Source organism: Calidris pugnax, unplaced genomic scaffold (assembly GCF_001431845.1).
Source record: "Calidris pugnax isolate Ruff unplaced genomic scaffold, ASM143184v1 scaffold39, whole genome shotgun sequence".
In the NCBI taxonomy this organism is placed as follows: Eukaryota; Metazoa; Chordata; class Aves; order Charadriiformes; family Scolopacidae; genus Calidris; species Calidris pugnax.
Genome location: NW_015090828.1, coordinates 692,889 through 714,759, shown reverse-complemented (window position 1 = coordinate 714,759; position 21,871 = coordinate 692,889). Strand labels below are relative to the sequence as shown.

Sequence of the window (21,871 nt, the reverse complement as noted above, 5' to 3'; positions counted from 1 at the left end):
ATGGTACCGGGTGTATTTTTCTCAATTCAAAGTCCTTGTCAGCTGGAGCGCTGGATGCAACGCTGGACGTGGATCCCTCCGCTGCTAAAAGTAGCCCCTTACCTCCTGCGTCTGGAGACACTAAAGCTTTCCTACTTGTCAGGGCTTGAGATGACCCTTTGAAGAGATCACATCTCTTCCTCAGTGCAGGCCATGGACAAGGGACACCACCACCCAGAGTCAAACCCAGGTTCCTATGGGCTCTCTGCACAGAGCCAAGCGTAGGGGAGGAGGAGAAGATGAAGTAGAATAGAATAGAATAGAATCATAGAATCATAGAATCATTGAGGTTGGAAGAGACTCTTGGGATCATCGAGTCCAACCATCTACCCTACTCTACAAAGTCCTCCCCTACACCATGTCCCTCAGTACCGCATCTAAACGTCCCTTAAACACAGCCAGGGACGGTGACTCAACCATCTCCCTGGGCAGCCTGTTCCAATGCCCGACCACTCTCTCTGTGAAGAATTCCTTCCTAATGTTCAATCTAAACCTACCCTGTTGGAGCTTGAAGCCGTTCCCTCTCGTTCTATTGTTAATTACCTGTGAGAAGAGACCAGCCCCAACCTCTCTACAGTGTCCTTTCAAGTAGTTGTAGAGAGTGATGAGGTCTCCCCTCATGTAATTTATGCATGTCTTTTAACTCCAGTGCTTCCTTTTTATTTTTTTCATCAGGTGGTGTGAAAACGATAATGGATGGGCCCAGGACTTTCTCAGTGCAAGGTTAGTGTGTAAGAATTTGCTACTTAGGTATTTTACTGAGCACCCACTGCTCACCAGCTACCCAAATGGAGTGATGGTAAAAAGATTTTTGTGAAAAGGTGTTTCTTGATCCTAGCAAATTTGAATCATGGTTTGACTGTGTGCTTGCTTGGTGTGACATTAGCAGAGAAACAGCTTGTGTTTGAACTGACTGAACTTCCAATCTTACCTGTTCCCCCAAAATAACACGTGATGGCTCAGTGGTTTGGGATAAGACAGGTGGCTTTCTGACACTACAATGGTCATAGTTTTATGAGACAATGCAGTGTTCTAGCAAAACCCCACAATCTTTAGTATTTTATACACACATTTCTATGCCTACATGGATCTAATGCAATATTTATCCTAGTGTTTTATAGAGAGTAGCTTCTGAATCTAAGAAAATTAATTAACTGGTACTGTTAATATTTTTATAAAATAAAAGTTAAATATGAATGCTGAACAAATCAGTGCATGCTTCAATATGAAATACCACCCCGATAGTTCAAAGAGACATACAGAACCTGAGACTATAATTGCTCCAGTGAAGTCAGCCTCAGTGCACCTCTTTTAAGGCAGAAACTATTAAAGGCTTGAAAATGCTTCCAATATGAAGCCATGGGCAATTTTATCTTCAGGTTTTTCCAACAACCTAAGTCAAACCTTGGAATTGTCTTCTAATTTTCACAAAAGCAGAGAGACAATCTGCCACAAAAAATTAATTGAGCAGTTCCTAACTCCCCAGAAGAAACAAACACATCAGATTAGGCAAATTTTATTTAAGTTAATCACTTACTATATTTGGCATTTTCTTATGGATAAAAAATACCGTACTATGATTAATTTTAGATTTCCCGACATAGAATAATTGCAGATATTGCATAAACCTGAGACATAGGATATTTCATTGCCTCCATACTCTCAGGTGGCTGAAAGGCCACTCTTTAAAATTCACAGATTGTGAGGCGACGCATGTTGCATTTTTTGTCATTCCAGCTCCCATCAGTGTACATCTCCACACATTTTTCTGTCCCTTTGCCATTAGGCTCATAATTGTGCCACTTGGTGTAATTCAGAGGCACGCCATTTAGATACTGAAATTGACCTGAAACCCGACTCTCTGTAAAGCCCAAGTAAGCATATCGGTTATACTGTTTCACAATACCCATAATAGCTTTATTCTCCTCCTCATTCATGGGAGTTGCAAGAGTTCCTCCAGCCTCTTCACAGGATTTTAGTGCAGATGCAAAATCCACTTCCTTCCCATTGCTGGCAAATATTTTCTCTCCTCCTACTTTTATTTTCTCATTCAAAGCAAGCACTAAAACATGAAAAGAAAAAAACCTGGTTAGCTTTTTAAATTTCCTATGGCATTGATGAGGAAGCAAAAAAAGAGAAATCAGGAGATGAAGAGAGAAAGAAAAGTTGTAAGGGGAACAGAGGAGGGAATAGATGGGAAGAATGAGAGTAAAGGATGAAGAGGAATTAATATCTTCAAAATATTTGCAATTCACTAGTTGTTCACTAAGTACATTGTTATGCTGTTTGCGACCATTTGTTATTGTCTTCTCCAAGACAAGGATGCCCCACTAACACTTGCTGCATACACTATCAGCCCTTCTTATATATTGTATGTAGTCTCTAAAGAGGATCAGCCTGATCCAAATTTGAGCAAGTGAAATTGAGAATGATAACTTCTGTGAATTCCTTCTCAGTACAAAAAAAAATTACCACCTTTAACAATTTGGCTGCTGATAAAAATGCTAGCAATGTGGTACAAAGCTGAGGAGTTCCCATGAATCCATGTGGAAAGTGCAACATCAGTTAGAGTATTTTTTAAATAAATCAGACTTGAATCAGTGCACCTTAGTGTTCCTGTGAGAAATTTGTTTCTCTGGGAAAAATGAGCCCTGATCTCCCCTACTTTGCATGAGAAAATGGAGTTTTGTGATGTAGTACCATTTTCAAGTGTGATTTCTTTCCTGCAACTCATGATTCTATAATTAATTTTTCCTATTGCACTTAAAAATGATTGTGAGCTGAAAAAGTAAAAATTGGAAAAATTACCGCCTTCAAGTCTGCAAAGTCGGGGTTTCAAATTTACTAGAACATTGTGGAGTTCAGAATCCAGCGAAACAGGTACACCTACAGAGATAAAAATAGAAGTTATACAATCAAGCAAAACTAGACTGTGCTGATAGGAACAATTCCTTGGATAAAACTAATCATTTACTGAAACTAAGTAGCATGCAGTGTATTTTTTTTTAACATCATCTGGTGCAAAATAAATATTTTCCTGGTATTTTTTCACACAGTTTCACAGTGTTGTTAACCTATATTAAAGCAAACAAACAAAACCCTCCAACCCTCTGAAATTCTGGTTAATTCCCCTCTGAAAAGTAGAAAATTATTTTTTCTAGTCTTCAGCCTTATGCTTGTCATTTTTGTGAAAGTGGCTTTGCCAAAGAGAATTTGTTTTATTCTAATAATCATTAGTACAGGCGCAAGGGAGATTTTTGAGAGGGAACAGTTCTCTGGCACCATACCATCTTTTTTATCTGCCGGGGGGATACTTTATGTTTTTACAGTAGGTTCTTATTTTAATGGAAACCATAAACACTGGTATAGGAGAGTCTCTCCAGCCCACACTGCTTGCTAAAGATGGGAACTCACTGTAAAGGTAGATGTGGTTTTTTTCATACAAATTTCCATGGGTAACAGAGGCCCTACTTGTAGAATAAAGTTACTAGTGTGCTCCCATAATCGTGTTCCCGTTATTAACAACTAAAACAGATGGCAGCGTATAAGCACAAAATATTGCTATAACTCCCTCTCTCCAAGAGGCAATGTTGGAGCTCTTACTGCACTTCACAGTCAGTAAAATCCAGCCTATTTGACCCAATAAAGAGAGTCCATTTGAATGACAGAACATTACATGGACATCAGCATCTTTCACATGGTGGTCCAATATCCCCTTTGTCTTTTCTCACCTTGCGACCAAGGAAGACGATCTCTTCTAAGAGGCCCCAGGAAGTTTCCAGAGGGTCTTGTGAGACCTGGAAAAGAGAAGCATAATTTTCTTTCAAATGTGTGCATATTCTGGGAACTTCAGGACAAAACAGAACTTAATCTCAAACTGAAATATGTTACATCTATGAATAATTTTAATAGTGCTTCAGCCTTGGTAATGGACCTGGAGAAAGCGTGTCTACATAGAAAGAAAATTACACGGTGCAAAGTGTGCTCCTTACCAGACCACTTTTGCACACACCATCTTTGAATACTAGAGAAACATGCCAGAAGCCTTGTAATTACACACGTAAACACTGGAATAACATTGTCTTCATACTTAAAAAAAAAAGAAAAAGACTTCTCCTGTGAAAGAAGCAAGTCCCTTTGGAAAGTCAAAGGAAAAGTGCTTTTCCTTTGAGAGAGGCTTATCTTTTAGAAAAAAATAATAAACTGTCCATTTCCTCCATTCATTTTTTCCTTTTCTGCTTAATGCAGCTGCTTCCTTGAGGTCACATTCCATCTGTATTAACTGGTTTTATTCATGCAGCCTTCACAACAAGGATTTGTTGCAAAAAAGGGAAGTTCACTTACCTGTTAGGCGTTCCTGTCCTTTCAGACCATCTTTTCCAGGCAGTCCAGGGGTACCAGGTGGCTCAGGTATTCCTGGACATTCAGGCAGTGCACAGCAAGTCACTAGCAAAGCAGCCACTGCTGTGAGCGTGTAGGATGAGTAAGACAACATGATTGCTCAGGCCAGCTGTAAGAAAACCCACATATTTGTCAGGCAGTGATTCCGTAAGAAATTGTAAGCATTGCTGTATATAATTGAACAATTTCCCCTCTTTCTCTTCTTGTAATTTACATCCTTTGCTTGTTTAAATGAGAAATTTCCCAGATTTATTTTGCTACCATTGCATAGCTTACACACAAAACTGGTTTTAGACTGATACAGATTGGTATGCTCATTACAGAATGACAGCTACATGCTTGGGAGTAGTGAAGACAAATCATCCCTTTTGCTATCACTGACTATTTGTTGGATTAATCCTTGAGAAATGATGGGCTCAGATGTAACTGATCATGCTTAAGCCATTAGTTGCTGTAAGGGCTATAATCACTCAATGAAACGTAGATGCATATGCTACGAACCTGAAAGGCACAATCTGTTACACCGATTGTTGTGATGGTTTGGAGCTAGTTAGCAATCTCTTTAAGCGCACTACTATTTAAGCACATTTATTTGAAATAAGCAGACTGATAGAGTGTTTTACACACGGGCAAAATTTTACAGCTCAATTGACATTCCTGTCTTGTTTTGAACAAAATTCCACAAGCTCGAAAATGTCAGAGTTAGTCTTGTAGAAAATGCATTTTTGCTGGTTGGCAATAGGCCTATTAATCTTATTTTATCCTTTCAGATATAAGTAGGGTTATAATCTCAGTGCTGAGATATCATGAGTAAAAAGCACTCTGAAGATATATATTTTGGGTAGGCAGCTCTGGTAATGCCATGCAGTTATAAAACCTTAACTGATGGACTGTAAGACCCTATGGGATGGAGATATCCAGTTATTAGCATCATTCAGTTAAAATAATGAGAGAGACAAAGAAAAGTTCAAGATGCCAGGGGCATCCCTTTCTAATGAGATGACTCTGATGGGTTCGCTCTCATACAAAACATGTAACTTAATACCCGTGACTTCCCTGTTCTTTTGGCATGAGAGAGGATCGTGCACTATGCTCTCTTAAAAAATGCCATCCTTACAAAAATTCATAATTTACAAGATCATTTAATTGCCACATAATAATATCAGTTTGTTATTATTACCATTTTTTAAATGGATACACTAAAACTAGTCGAAGTTTTTTTTTAAAAAGTATTGTTCACATTTTTCAGACTGACTGTATCACAGAAGGCTTTTTATATTATTCTAAATCTGCATCAATACTGACTCTTTTTAATGGCAAAGTTCCCTTGTTTTTCTAGAGGAACGTATCATCAAGATAAATTCAGTGGGACATACCCTTGAACATAAGAATATTCAATTATGTCAAATTTCAGCATTTTGCGTATAGAATCTGTTTAAGTAATAGCATTGTCTATTCCTCATGGTCAAGAATTTCCACTTTAACAAGTGGAAACTTCAAATCCACCTGAGAACACATGTGCTGTATTAAAAGCGCTGCTGAGTTTCGTGTGTTAAATCTGAGGTGTCTCAAGTTGTTTATCCTTTACTCTATTAAAGGCCAGCAGACACCTCTGACATTTCTGGCCAGTGGCTCAGAGAGCAGGTTATTAAAGTCTCCAACAGAAAGCTACCTTAGGTGACTAGGAACACTTACATCCCTGAGATAAGGAAATGCAATTATAACAGGTACTCTTCGTCTAGTGCTGATCATTCAGGGAATTAGATTTGAATGGACTACTGCATCCAGCTCATAATTGGATTATGATGCAGAGTCAGAGTCCTGATCAGTTATATAGCAAAAAAACCCCACTCTTCAGTTTTAATCCACTTTTAATGACCTCATCAATCATTACAATCTGGTGTCCTTCAGGCATCTCCTCATCTACTAAAATTGCTAATACAAGCAAAGTAAAAAAAAATACTAATAAAGGAAAACTTAATTTTAAAATGTAAATATGACCATGGAAATGAAAAGGAGCAGGTTTGCCTTCTAGCTGAAGTTCCTTGTCATTTATTAATACGAAATTCAACTTACCCTTCTGCTTCAAAGTGAAATGAAAGAGCAGTTCACACAAGTCCCCTTTATACAGTGTCATGTTTGTTGAATGACACCACTGAAGTGGAGAGTGAATAATGAGCGCACGAATGAGCCTTTTGGTTTTGATTACACACTTGTTATGCAAATACTGAAAACAATTTTAAGAGTTGGGAAATTTCTTTTTCTTTTATAGGAATAGAAAGCCAAAGTTGGAGAAAAAGCAATCTAGAAGTAACAGATAACTCCAGATTTGTAGACACATACAAACTGTATAAAAACTTAATGAAACTTTCAGTGATTCTAGTAATATTGTAACACTTTTTTTCTTGCTTTAAAAAAGCAAAAATGGCATATGACCCCCAGTGGCCCTTGTAGAAGGAAAGGTGCTCTTGTTAATTAGGGAAGCACGTTACCTTCCATATAGAGTCTGACCTGATAATCTGAATTCTGAACTTTGTTTCCCATCTCTGTATTTGATGTATTTACCTTATGTTAATATAGTTTTCTAGTTGTGTGAGCATCTGGTCTCTTTTGCATGTAGAGTGCAGCTGATCCTCACTTGGTCAGAGATGGATCCTGGAAAAATCAGTATACATGCACAGGAATCTTGAAATGGATTATATTGAAAATATATACGAAAAAGAAACCAAATGTTTTGGTCCTCTGATTTCCCACAATAAAGATTGGGATCTCCTTCTGGTTCTGATGCCCACTACTATAAGGACATTTATGTTTGATCCTGGCTGGGGTTTGTTTTATGAACCTCAGCAACTCAACACATCAGTCCCTCACCTGTAGGAAAGAAATACCTCTGCTTCACAGCTTTTCTCTTTTGCCAGTTTACACTGGGGTCTCTTGAGGATAGAACGGTTTCTACTTTTCATTCGTATTTTACTAAAACTACCTAAGTTTTGTCATGATCCCTAACTATAGTGTCTTTTTACCCAGCAGAATTCACAGCTGTAAGTTAACATCTTTAGGCTCCTCGTTCAAAAAAGAAAGAGATGTTTTGTATTACCTAGCTAAGAGAAAATACCAAAGGAGGAGAAATACTTAGGATCCCCTTTAGAAGTAACTTAGTCACTTAAATCCAATTCCATTCACTACTGCAAGTCTCATCCTGCAGTTAAAACTGCTCAGCATGGTCTGTCCCCCCTCACAAAAAAATTCACAACTAAACGCTAAATTGAAGACATACCAGTGTACTTTTAAGCAAATAATCAAATAACACTCACAAATATGTATTATAAACAATCTGTCTTCGAGTCCTTTCACGACCTGATATGCAGCAAAGCTTTGAGTGCAGGTTCATCATTTTACAAAACCTCTAATCCCACCAGTTGAAACTATTTCCTTGTCCAAATGAGGTAGATGAAAAGAACTGGTGTTAAGTATATAAAATGTGGAATAGATACTGCCTGGTAGGTAAAATACCAGGCGATTCAGCACCATCAAGACACGGGTAATTCAGCAGACCTCTGGGGTACCCATAGCTCTAAGAAATTCCTGCAGTTGCAAGATGAAACTTAATGGATCCAGATTTTGGGAAGTAATATTTTAAATTATTAGATGCCCAAGTTCTTGGGAATCTAACTTGCCAGAACATACTCTTATATAGATCCAGTTTCTAGACCACTCTGCAACAGTTGTAATGGTTAATACTGTTCTGTGGTATTACTGCCCATATACATCCTCCAAATACATATACATGCAACTTGAATACATGAACAACACGATGAATCTTCACAGAGTTGTACTATTTCTTCCACAAAAACCAGTTTATACTTAAAAAGTATTAAATAAAGAATTGGAAATATTAATCAGGAAAGCTAGTAAAGCCCCACTAGCTACACACTATCTGCCCATTCAGGAAATTATGGCATGAGCAAAACATGACTAATAATGGCTTAAGATGTATAAAATCTTTATAAATTACTATATTTTCCAAAACTTTCAAAGAAACATACATTTGATAACAGTTCTTCTCCCATGAGTCATATTTTACTTACACAATGGAAGCTGATAAGAAATCTAAAACAACCCAACACGAGAGATTACTTAGTCATTAGATTTACTTTCCTTATTTCTGTGGTAGAGAGTTAGGGAACACAAATATACTAGAATAAGGAAGAAAGAAAGTAAATATTTTTTCTGCAACCTGGAACCCCCGTAGAATAGCTACCAGGCTTGGTATTCTGAAATTTACAGGAAAACCTGTGTGGTAATGGCTGAAGATCTTTAGCTGGGTAACACCCACAAAACCCAGCCAGGGAACTCTACTGGTTTCAGTGGGCCCCACGTACTGCATCCTTCTTTCTGTTTTAAGCAGAACAATAAGTTTCCTTCTGATGTCCCCTAATGCATTAAATATGCTGTGTTGTTAATGCCAGCAAATTAAACACAAACCCCACAATGGCCTTGGGACCCTTGGAAAAAAGGGAATCTGATTTTCAAAGATGCCATGTACCTGTAAAGACTGGTTCTTTATACAGCAGCTATGCGTGCTGCCCTCAAAAAAGTAATTTGAAAACTAATAACTGCCAAGGTGGTTTCAAAACCAGAACCAATTTTATATAGCTTTCAAAGCTCTAATTTTCAGAAAACAAGGTGAACTCTCCATTTTGCTCAGCACACTGTTTTGAAATGAGCTGATTACTAACAATCTTATCATGTCCCAATCTACATAAAGCTGTGCCGTGCCCTTCCACATAAAATGCAGTGCTGTACAGCCACGCTAGTTTATTTTAGCAATCTGTGAGACATTAATCTTAAATGTGTCACTGTGCTGCAAGTTCCTGATATCAGCTCTCTGAGCTTGTCCTTGGCACAGCATCTGGGTGGTAAGCAGGTGTGGTCAATTCTCCATCTTTAGCTTTTTCAAAAGAACACTCATTTTTTTAAAAATATTTGTCCACTGTAATCTATCTGCTCTGCTGCTACGGATCTTGAAATCACCCGGACTTAGGTACCTGTAGTCAGTTTGAAGAAGACTCATTGGCATCAGCTTAAGCCTTCATCAGAAGTCTAGGGAACTAAACATACATCACCTATTAAGTAATGAAACAATACAATGGGTAAACTGCTGCTTCCTCCCTACCTGTGGTTTAATTTGATTGAGACAAATCCAAACAATAAATATGTTTTCTCAGAGCTTTTGTTAAAAAAACAGTCCTGGTTCTCTTCTGCCGAAAATGTATAACCTTAAAGCTATGTTAGCAGAAGAACTTACTTGTCCTTTGTTTTCAGATTATATCTGATTCCTTCTTTCTCATATACTTGAAGCAATTGATTTAAACTACAGATTCATAGTCAGCATACTACAGAACATCAGAAAAGTGGCCTCTTGGATTATATGAATATGGTAAGCAAGTCATTTTGACTGGACCACTATTTCTATGCCTTGGGAAAAAAAAAAAGAAAAAAGAGATAAAATCAACCAGAGCACGTTAAAACAAAGGCAGGAAGCAGCTCCTGGTTTGACATAACATGGCAGATTTTTAGACACAGTCTTCTTCCTTCAGGAAGCAACTACTCTCTCCCATTTTTCCTTTCCATATTCTCTCTCCTGGTTTAGTAAAATTCTAAAGGTAATGTAATCAGCTTCTGTCTTCTCCTTTTAGAAACAAACAGAAACCATGAAATAATCTCAGGATAATTAATAATAATAAAAAATAATATTAATATCAGGCAGTGATTTCCTGTATCTTACCAGTTTCACAGCTAAGGAAACTAAAGTTTAGAGAGATGCTATCCCTAGGACCACCAAGCAAGACCGTTTTTTTTCCCAAAGCACCTATTCATTTTTCCATCCTCTAGGCCTGAACTGACTCTACAATTCCTCCTTGTATCTTCCATACTAAGCATGTAGCCCTATATGGGAATACTACACAACAGCATGGGAGTACCTAATCCTTGGTCAGCAACACAACAAAATTACCCACAGCAATATCAATTAGTAGTGTCATGACGGAGAAAATACTGCCTTTTTCTTACTGGAAATAGTGCAAAGAGCAATTATCAAGGTGTCCTGCCACATTTTGTTCCCATGGAGATGAACTGTACCATGTCCCTCCTATCAAAAGTGGTAATAGGAAGCAATTTATGCTTGAACAGCCACTGGCCAACATTGCCTTGGAAACATATGCTTGTAATTCATATCTTGCCCTTATAAACAGCCACCTGGCCCTTGTTATCAATTTAAAATAAAGATAATCTAGCCTGCAGATAGCAAAAAAGAATCCTGCTAAACTGTGATTATGTTGTTATTGCTGGGAAATGGTCCATCTCATGTCTCACTGATAAGTGTTACAACATATATATCCAAAAGCATTGTCAACATTTTATTTGCAATTGAAATTCAAAGTTCTTGGGAGAAACTTGAAAACACATAGCAAAAAAGGCAAAGTTACAGATGAAAATAATAAACTCACCAAGCTGCTGTTAAGGTCTGATGGTCACAGGAAAATGAAGCTGCTTTGCATCTTACTGAATGGACCCCCATTGGAGATGAATTCCCAGGAAACTCCCCATATTGTGGTTGTTCTTGCTGTTATGAGCTGAAAGTTAAGACAATAGGCATTACAGAATATCATTTTGCACTGAACTTTTCAGGAGATTGACCACAAAATTCTGCATGTTTTAGCTCATTGTGTTGTTTGAAGCATATAGTATTTAACATACTGAATCAGTTTCTTTTGTAACGGCACACTTTTAGATTCTAATTAGTGCAAAAGTATAGGGAAACACTTCATATCTCTTTGGTAAGGCACTTAATTTGCCTTAACGGGGTGTTGAGCCCCGTACAGAGCCCATCCTGCTGAGTACAGGGAATGCCCCTTTCACAAGCTCAGTCCACATCCATTGTTATCTTGGACAATCCTCTAAAGCTGAAGTGGATTTTAAGCATTAACTTCTAAAAATTAGTTTTCAAAACCTGCAGAGAACAACTGTGCTCCCACCTGTTGCAGCTACCAGTGTTACCACGCAAATGGTACATTGCATTTCTCTAGCATCTACTTCCCCAGCTTTGTTTCCACACAAATGGGGCTCAGCTGCCTAATGACTTCCATCTTTTAGTTATGTTACAGTGGCACAGTGCTGTGCCACTGTAACAGAGATAAATGATATAAACTATTATACTTTCTGACGACTCACACAATTTGCCAGAATAAACGTCAAACTCAGACCTATTCTGAGAGCATTTGACAAGGATAAAACTTCAGGGCTGCATCATTCAAAACCACTGGAGAGCTCCCAGTAACTGAAGACAGAGTGTGGTATACAATTTTCAGTGAAGTGATATGTAGTACACTTAAGCATTGTAGACAACATTTCTTAAATAGCTTTTACAACTGCTATTGTGTGTTGCGCTCGCAACTTTTCTTGCCATACGGAGGCCTGTCATACTGTTGGCAACACTTAATGCCCATTTGTTAAAAATACAGGTTCTGCTTTTAAGATAGATTTTAAAGCATGAGATTAATAGGAAAAAAACATTTTCACTTTGTAGAACTTTCCAATTGAAAGGCTTTTAAGCTTTTTTCACCATTAGTCATGAAAGCTAGAAATGCATTTTAGTCTTGTAAATGAAAGCTGAGATTCTCCGGATGCTGACAATTGCAGCTTTAAGCTAAATCCCAGGTACTAGAAAGAGCACGTAGAGGGCAATCTGATGTTTCAAGGTAATATTTGCTTTACTGGTTTTTGATGCACAAATAAAAGATCTACTTAGCAGGCTTAGGAAGTAACATTAATAGCCCATCTTTTTTTCCAGTTTAGCTGTAGCTCCGTATAATAAAAAAGTAAAGGGGCAAATGGTTTTAAAAATGCATAACTTGTTCCTCCTGCCTCCTTTCCTACCTTTATCCTCTTTACCTGGCTCCCATGAATTCACACAGCTGCTTAAGCAGGGTGGAGAGGGCATAAGAGGATAGAGGGGGTAAAAGGTTGGGATCTGTAAGCAAAGTAGCATTGTCCCACTTCTGACATACCCACATCCCTTGCACGGATGTCACTGGATCCATAAAGTGCAAGTTCGTAGACAACCAAGAGAGTTAACCATCTCTGAAATGCGTTCAAGTACAAGCTGTGAGAGGGATTAGGACAATTAGGGATGTAAACAACTGGGACTCATCATGGTACTCTTGCTGTAAGTATCCAAAGAACAGGGTAAATAAGAGACCAAATTAAGGCAAAGCAGCCCAGGAAATAACGGCAGCTTTGGGGTTTTGAGTGTTGTGAGACAGTACTCATATTCATGCATTTTTTTGCAGCTTTGTGGTAATATTTTCTGTTACGGCTGCAAGGAAACACCGGAATTCAGTCTGCTGCCCTGATGCAGGCCCATTTCCATCAAGCTCAACGTTAGCACACTCAGACCCTGAAATCAGACACATCGATGTGGGTTGACTGCTGCTCTCACATTCTGTATACGTAGTCCAGCTTTTTGAAGTTTTATCTGTATTTAAAAACCCTGGAAGAGGATGCCAAGCAGCTAGACACTGCAGAGTCTTCCTCCCACTGCCAAGCTGCCAGAAGCTTCTTGCAGGATTAACGCACAAGCTCAGCACCGTGGGACAAACTGTGCCTCTGGTTGAAGGCATAAACAACCCAGAGCACGCAGCCAGCCAGGAAAAAGCTCTCACAACTGTCTACCCTGAAGCACTGATCTAAACAGCTCAAGCTACCGATGTCTGAAACATCACTAGGGTCACAGACCATAAAAAGAGATGTTAAGTGTAGGTGCCTCAGGATAAATTCATCCCCTAGAGATAACACAGAGGATCCAGCCACGCTGCTACTGCTTAGAGACTTGGCAGAGAGCTTAAGAGGTACAAACCTAGGTACAAGACTGTACCTAGGTTTTCAGGCTCTCCTGTATTATTTCTTCTCCTGGGCATTATTGGCCAAACTACAGTCCAGGAATTATTTTTCTTTCCTTCCATCTCCAGGTGCTAGAGCCACTTCAGTAGCACCAAAGCGACAGACCTGCCTGCGTAACACTTCTCCTCTGCACATTTCACACTGGAGGGTGTTGCCGCCTTCTGTTAACAGGAAAGAAGCCAGAGCAAAGGGTGTGTTTCTCCTCTGCGCTGAGCATGTTAACCACCCTTTCCCCTGTATTTATGTGGTATAATTAAAAAACAAAGTGTTAAGTTGCTACTGATTGAAATAGCTTCCTGTTTCCACCTTGTAGTTCCCACTGAAAATTGCCACTTGAAAAATAAAGTGAAGGAAAAGAGCTTTTCAGAGATTGTGTTTTTCACATGTGACAGGATAGCTCTTCCTAAGCCTGTACTCAGCCTGAAATTGTGCTGTTTTAGAAAGATAAACCCAGCGGCTGATTAACAAATGCAGCTCTCATCCTGAATTACTCAGGAGCTCTGCGGAGGTCATATTAGCACCAAATGAGATGGTGCTAATCAGGGGTATAACAGCAAATACAGATTAGTTTATAATTAATGCAAAATTAAGTGGTCATCAGGGATGCTGATTTAAGCCTCTTGGAAGATAATAGAACACAATTTCAAACTTTCTCTCTCTTTCAGCACCTACTGAAGAAAGGTGTCCCTAAAGAAACATGTTCCTAATGTGCAATGTCAGAAGGGTCAGAACATCTGATAGTACTTCTCATTGAATTTAAAGGTTTTAAGTAATACAACTTAATCAAAGCTGATTTTCTATTTGCAGGTCTTGTTCCTGCCCTGTGGTCTGAGAAGATCAGCCTGCTCCCATGCAATGCCCTGCCAAAGCTCACAGATTTCAGCACTGCTACTCTGCTCCTCCAAGCAACAGCTCAGGACAGGACGTGTTACCGGGTAAGCCCAGACTAATAGAGCTATACTTTCACTTACACAGCTGCATTTCTAGGCAACTCCATCAGGGATGGATTGTCCTCAGTGTAATACAGAGCAGAGTTTGGTTCTCTAGAAAGGAAGTTAGTGGCTTCCCTTCTGCACAGGAAGCGTTTCAGCTGGGAAACTATCTACCTTGAGATGGTTTACACCAGGGGAAACCTACAAGGCAGGGAATGCTAGGAAGAGGGGAAGGGATACCAAACTGAAGCCTGAGATATCTGAAAGGCCCAAGAGATGGCCTGCTGGGTGTTTATTTCAAGCAGATTCAAGAAATACACCTTTTATGTATATGGCCTGATAAAAAAGTATATGGCCTGATAAAAAAGTTAGTTATCTGATAACTTCGGACTGCGTGAAACTGAGCATACAATATGAATGTTCTCCCATTCTGCTTTCGTGAACTCCCAGTGTTTTTAGCATAGTAATATTTTTGCACTTACCTGCAAAGAGTTTTGAGGTCTGTATACATCCCAGCTGAATGACGTGTAGTGGTCTCTGAACACAAACAACATAAGTTTATAAAGAGCTTTATAAATTTCTAACAACAGTATTAGAGATTTTCTGGGCAAAATAATGTAAAAATTAATCTAAATTACATTTCAGAGCTAGACTCTTGAGAGAGTGACTGACATGGCAATTAGGAATAGTATTTCTAAAAAAATTCAGCTGAAAGAACACAACCATTCACATCTGCAAAATATTACTCCAAATCTTTTTCAACTACTGGCTAACGCACTGGGGGAGTAATATATCATTGCTCTTAGTCCAGCTCCAAATGAAATGGTCACAGAACATACCACAGTGGGTTTTGGATATGATCTCAAGGTAGACTTACATAATCATTCCAAATATATGCAATGGAGACTGAATTGCCACTGATCCCTAAACCTGGAAGTACAACAGAATTGTACCTACCCCCTAGAATGTCTCTTTCTTGTCCTAAATTAACCCAAATCTGTCTTTTAAATATTGTCCCATATCCTGCATTTTCATATAATTAATATTAATTAAAAACTCCCAGGCAAAATTTAAAAACATCTTGTTTTCATAGCTGCAGGATGCCAATTAATGAAGAAAAGGAATTTAGTTCACTTGAGAACTGCAAAGGTACCTTGCCAGTAAGGACAAGGAGAACATGATGCAGATCAGCAGATACATCATACTCTAGAAAATTCATATCTTTTACCAATTTCTGTAATTTATTTTTTTACTGCACCTGTATAACCTGATGCAGAGAAAAGAAATGTCATTATGGAATTAGGCAATGAAAGTAGCAGTTATAAAACAGATGAGCCGGGTACCAAATGTTCCTCTGTACAGATATCTTCCCATGGGTCCACATAACTTGCCAGTCCTTTCCATAGGGGTACTTAGCTTACATGTCTTAAACTAAGTGGAAGAGGAATTAAAAATCTTCTATTCTTTCATGTTCGAAAACTTACAGCCTGTACGTAAACATCTTTCTTAATTGTTGAACTTCTAGTATTGGGCTTTGTTGTCATGCTATTCACCTATTCCTAGTTAATCCAGTCTGTAGTTGACCTTTTTGTAGTTCACTTGAGGTGAAAGAAGTTCCCATCAAGAAAATCATGATTATCCCTTCTCTCACATTAAGGACCTATTCACATAAGTAAGGCCTTTTGCCATTTTCCTGCATGAGTTAAATTCAATTTGGAGTACATTTCACCAGCAGGCTCTTGCATTTAAGACAAAATTTTTCTGCTTTCTACTGCATTTAAATCTTGATCTAAATCTCCTGTACTTCAAATGATGCCTATCAACTACCAAAAAAGATCATCTTGTTCTCTTTGTGGCTGTCCTACTGCACATAAAGCAACCTGGCTAGGCATTTTACTGTTTTATTCCTCTTTGTAGTTACATTTCATTTTCCTATCAAATGGGAAAACCAGCAAAAAAAATAGCCAAAACAGACCCCTGTACCCATATGACAAATACCACTCTAGGCTCTAAGTGATAACTAGCAGCCAATAAGTTAATATTGGAACTAGAGTAAAAGCGCACTAAGACCAAAGCCATCACCAAATGCTGAAATAACATAGGACTGTATGCACTATCCATTATTTACATGGTAAAAGGACGTATAAGAAGAAATATGGAGAGTAGTCTCTCCAAGTTTACAGCTCAGGTCAGAATGTATACAAATTTTTCATTAGTTTCAAAATTATTAAAAAATGCTTCCCTCATGCTGCATTTATGAGGAACTCATAGAAAGGTATATACGACAATCAGCATGCTAAGCTTGCCATAACTCATTAGCCTTACTACCACTATGCTAAACACAACTTAATTCATAACAATTGAAAAAATTAAATCTGTATTTTATTTGGAGATTGAAAACTGAATGTCAAAGAGAAAACAATTACAAATACACTCTAGTTCTGGTTACTCCAGGCCACCTTTATGGGATCAGACCTCTATATCAGCCATGCAAGCGAGAGCAAAAACTTTGTGTTTCCTTAGATTCATCAGCTCAAAAATTCATAAATAATTGAGGCACGTGAATTTGAATAATTAACATAATTCCATTTTCCAGAGTCTTGTATTACTGCACAGTCTTCATTTTTTCGATTATTTGGTTCTCCAGCATTCCAATTTGTGTAAGTTACAGCCCCTCAATTCAGATACATGAACCTGCCTTCAGTCTGTTAATCAGATATTCTGATATTAGCCTGCTTTGAAGGTCTTATTAAGTCTTTTAAAGCTGTATTCTCAGCCTTATTCCCAGGAGAGGCAAGTGCGCTTCCAGCTTTTTCACAAAGGGATTCCATTGTCAAAAGTGTCTTCTTTTCCAGTTGAGACAAATATATTTTCACCAATACTCTTGATGTTCTTTAAAAATCAAAGCTAGAAACAAAAGTAAACATAATTGTATTATACCAAAAGTTGATCAAGCTATCGTTATTTATCCATATCACAATTATGAAGTTGCTAGTACCAGCTATAAACAGACTATTTGTGGAAGTAGTAGGCAGAATCCAATAGAAGTCAAACAAAACAGACACCTGGATATATCAAAGCCTACACTTGAAAATTGGAATTTCATAAGAAATGGGATCCCAAGTTTTGTTCTAATGTTTTCCATTTCCAGTTCATATAGTTTTACAGCTCTTGAACCAGGATCTGCAGGAATTCACACTCAAATTGCAAGCATGACAAGTTTCAATGCAAAAATCACAGATCAATTAAAATAATACAAAGGAACTGAGCTGCAATGAGGAGATCTTCTATATCCACCAGCTTTATCACAGAAACCAAAGCTGAGGGACTGTAACAAAATTCAGGGTATAAAGCCACAGAGCAGAAGGAGGAGACATAGGGACAGCTTTTGAGAGCCTAGGAAACTGAGTGTTTCTCTAGAAAAATATAAATTATCTTAGGAGAAGTAGGAATATATAGCTCATATCCTTGACAGACCTTCATGAAGACAAAGGAAATGGAAAGTGAAGCTCTTGTTCATTTAGCAGATAAAACTGCTAGCAGCAATTCTTTTGAAACACATCTGCTGTCTTTAATGGGCAGGTTAGGTTATTTTACTGTCTTTAACACGTTTCTGGGATTAGTGTGAAGGGAGTCTACCACCTTATAACAATGATACAAAAACTGGGACATATACACAGTTAAATTTTCCCCTGATGTTGTGGGAATGGTACCAGCACAATCCCCTTGTGGGCAAGGAACCCCTGCCGTGCTCCTGTGCCAGGTAAATCCTCCACAATGGTTTCAGACACCCTTTTCTAGGCTGCTGATGCATGAGCACAGGAGGACAAAAGAGAGATGGCTGAAGAGATTACTGCTACCAGCTCTTCAGCCACTCTGTGCTCTTCAATTTCTTACTTCAGTTTTAGGTTATTTTCAGGCTTTACACACAACTATGGCTTCAAAGTTGTGCTTTCTCCAGGGAAAACACAGGGTGTTATTTAGTAATATATATTAAAATGAGTACACAACTGTCTCTGAGAGGCTTAGCTCTCCTGTAATCTGATGCCATGGGAGAGAGCTTTTTGGTTTCCAGAGCAGAAACCACAGGCCACATTGCAGTTTTGTTCCCTGGGAGTTTGTCCCACTGGGAGAGCCTTGTCCCTGACTGGGATGAATACTTGGGTGGGCTCTGAATTCTCAGGGCTGCCAAAGTCATTGTTTATTTAGAGGGAAAAGCCCAGTTCTCAAAGGCAAAACACACAGGTAAACATTTTAAAATGAATTAAAGTTGAAGTCAAAAATATATGAACAGGCAAAGAATGAAAGAAAAAATGCTGTTTATAATACGAGATAGATAATAGTCACAGAAAACAATAAGGTAGTGATTCATTCCAGACACTTTTGCCCCCTAGTTATGCTGGTCACCTCAGCTCCTACGTAACAGATGGTTTATGTTTCTGCTCCTCACACTGGTGGAAATCACTCTGTTCCTCAAATGATGTTATAAGAATACCAGACATTAACACAAATATTTTTTTGAAAATACATTAAAAGGTTGAAAACAAGAAACACGGAAACACAAGAAACTTACTTCTCACTTCCATGTTCTCCTTTTCCTCTTTTCTCTTCTTGCAGTCCTAAATTTCCTTCTATTCCTGTAGGTTCTGCTTTTCCAGGGAAACCCCGTAGACCTCTCAATCCTTCTCCTAAATTTTGATTTAAAATAAAATCATTTGAATGTTTTCTAAGTTTTTCTCCCACTAAATTTTCTTAGTGCTTAGAGAGAGTACCAAAAATTCCTTTGTCTCCTCCTCACCTTTTCCCCCCTCCTCTGCCCAGAACAATAAAAACAACTCCAAAAAATTGAATTGTTCCCATGGAAAGCTTCATTTGCTAGGAAATGCATTCCTTTGATGCAAAATTCTTCACTAATTATGGCACTAAAAATCCAATGAAAAAAATGCTGTCTCATGTTATTGCAGAGGTACACATACTCTAAAAGCAGAAAGCCAATATATTTCAGCTGTAATCCAATCACACATCACAGCATATGACCTAGAAAATGATCTAAATCATAAGACTAAGGATACTTCTGAAGCAGTTTGTTGAAACAGATAGTGATGGTTTTACTTCTTTCAACCATAAAATTGGAGAGGCATACTGAGGGTATGTGGACCAGAAAATGTTTATACAGAATATCAATATATGCCACTGAGATTTTATATCAAGTGGTATTCATAATGATGGGAGTTTGGTTAGAAGCTGAAGAGCAATTATCTAATTCCCAGATGTGTGGTATGCACGTGATAATACAGACCAGATACGGTAAGAATGTATATGATTCCATACGTATTTATTAAGCCTTTGGACAGAAACTAAAATTTGGCAACTTGGGAGAGCAGGTGACATGCTTCTACCACATGACAGAAAGCACTTGCTGATATATTTGCTGGTTGCAGCAGTGCATGAAAAATGTTACCTAACTGACAAATCATGCCTTGGGGGAGTTCTGTTGTTGGGACTTCATGAGTACAAAGCAATCGAGTTATAGCCATCAGATTAGTAGCCAACTCTAGCAAGCATGATTTCTGGACTTGAAAGCTAGCCCTGCAAATAAAAAGCAATAATCATTTAGTAGAGTATCATAGGAAACTCTGTGATTCAGAGTACAAATGGTATGATCAGATTAAAATCTCATTGCATCTCTGGTTTATGGGCTGCTGTGAAAATGTATTCTATTTTTTTTTATTTATTAAAAGTCAAGTGCCTAGAGTAGCATTATAAATGTAGAAAGCATTTTCAGCTTCCTGAAACTCTGCAAAGCCTACAAGAGGTTAATGGGGCAGAAGAAAAAGAGAGAAGTAAAAAGACAAAAGGAAAGAACGAAGGAGGCATGAAACAAGAGTAAAGGGATGATAAGAAGTGTCAAAAATGCATTGTTGCTAAATGGTCATAGCTCTATTCCTGGTTCACCATTTTCACCTGTGGGATCATCTCTTCCATCTCTGCCTAGTAAGCCATTGACTGCAGGAGCACTGTGCTGAATTACTTGGCAGGAACAAATTTTCTCTTCAGGTTTATCTGTGTTAACTGAACTTATTACCATCTACAGTGAAAACCAAAGTACCAAAGCATTGAAAAGCTGAAGAAGAGTCATTGCTATGTTTACAGATCTGTGACAAATCAAGCAGAGTAATTTTATAAATTTCTTGCATAACATAATTTTAAGTGATTGTCTAGGAAAGAGTTGCCTACATTGCCTGGGAAAAACACTCTAATCTTCAGCCAAAAGACCAAGAACAAAGGATAGCGTCTGAACCATTTCATCTAGTGCCTGATGGTATCTTTATGTATGGAAACCAGAAAAGAAATAACCAAGCTTATAGGAATCTGAAAATCTCAATATAGCAACCTAATTTCACTGAATTTCACTGAACCTAATATAGCAACAGTCATCAGTAGTCCAGTTTGGGATGAATCCTGACCTCTCCAGCAATTTTATTTCTGCTGGGACTCTTCTTTCCACAGCCATCAGGACTGCTGTATGTCTAGCCATCAGATTAGTAGCCAACTCTAGCAAGCATGATTTCTGGACTTGAAAGCTAGCCCTGCAAATAAAAAGCAATAATCATTTAGTAGAGTATCATAGGAAACTCTGTGATTCAGAGTACAAATGGTATGATCAGATTAAAATCTCATTGTATCTCTGGTTTATGGGCTGCTGTGAAAATGTATTCTATTTTTTTTATTTATTAAAAGTCAAGTGCCTAGAGTAGCATTATAAATGTAGAAAGCATTTTCAGCTTCCTGAAACTCTGCAAAGCCTACAAGAGGTTAATGGGGCAGAAGAAAAAGAGAGAAGTAAAAAGACAAAAGGAAAGAACGAAGGAGGCATGAAACAAGAGTAAAGGGATGATAAGAAGTGTCAAAAATGCATTATTGCTAAATGGTCATAGCTCTATTCCTGGTTCACCATTTTCACCTGTGGGATCATCTCTTCCATCTCTGCCTAGTAAGCCATTGACTGCAGGAGCACTGTGCTGAATTACTTGGCAGGAATAAATTTTCTCTTCAGGTTTATCTGTGTTAACTGAACTTATTACCATCTACAGTGAAAACCAAAGTACCAAAGCATTGAAAAGCTGAAGAAGAGTCATTGCTATGTTTACAGATCTGTGACAAATCAAGCAGAGTAATTTTATAAATTTCTTGCATAACATAATTTTAAGTGATTGTCTAGGAAAGAGTTGCCTACATTGCCTGGGAAAAACACTCTAATCTTCAGCCAAAAGACCAAGAACAAAGGATAGCGTCTGAACCATTTCATCTAGTGCCTGATGGTATCTTTATGTATGGAAACCAGAAAAGAAATAACCAAGCTTATAGGAATCTGAAAATCTCAATATAGCAACCTAATTTCACTGAATTTCACTGAACCTAATATAGCAACAGTCATCAGTAGTCCAGTTTGGGATGAATCCTGAACTCTCCAGCAATTTTATTTCTGCTGGGACTCTTCTTTCCACAGCCATCAGGACTGCTGTATGTCTAAGCTC

At 38.2% G+C, this 21,871-nt stretch overlaps 2 protein-coding genes across 2 annotated transcripts; both read right to left on the bottom strand.

Moving 5' to 3' along the window:
• Nucleotides 1-1,427: 1,427 nt before the first annotated feature.
• SFTPD (surfactant protein D) lies at nucleotides 1,428-16,555 on the bottom strand. Its single transcript, XM_014940526.1, has 7 exons — nucleotides 14,816-16,555; nucleotides 10,950-11,075; nucleotides 7,006-7,095; nucleotides 4,384-4,549; nucleotides 3,771-3,836; nucleotides 2,848-2,925; nucleotides 1,428-2,101 (listed from the first exon to the last, which is right to left on the bottom strand). Exons 4-7 carry the CDS (start codon nucleotides 4,532-4,534, stop codon nucleotides 1,725-1,727), a joined length of 672 nt encoding a protein of 223 aa, XP_014796012.1. The 5' UTR covers nucleotides 4,535-4,549; nucleotides 7,006-7,095; nucleotides 10,950-11,075; nucleotides 14,816-16,555; the 3' UTR covers nucleotides 1,428-1,724.
• Nucleotides 16,556-16,693: 138 nt separating this feature from the next.
• LOC106887006 (mannose-binding protein C-like) lies at nucleotides 16,694-21,561 on the bottom strand. The gene is given in 5 exon segments (XM_014940345.1): nucleotides 16,694-17,159; nucleotides 17,161-17,225; nucleotides 17,931-17,946; nucleotides 18,907-19,023; nucleotides 21,282-21,561. Coding segments are annotated over 5 exon segments (750 nt in total). The 5' UTR covers nucleotides 21,536-21,561; the 3' UTR covers nucleotides 16,694-16,861.
• Nucleotides 21,562-21,871: the final 310 nt, after the last annotated feature.

Bases quoted from the DNA above. Each gene is read 5' to 3' on its own strand.
- SFTPD (XM_014940526.1), bottom strand. From the start codon at position 4,534: ATGTTGTCTTACTCATCCTACACGCTCACAGCAGTGGCTGCTTTGCTA. The intron at 3,837-4,383 runs GTAAGTGAACTT...TCTCTTTTCCAG, and splicing joins AGGACAGGAACGCCTAACAG to GTCTCACAAGACCCTCTGGA. The intron at 2,102-2,847 runs GTAATTTTTCCA...TTCATGTTTTAG, and splicing joins ACTTTGCAGACTTGAAGGCG to TGCTTGCTTTGAATGAGAAA.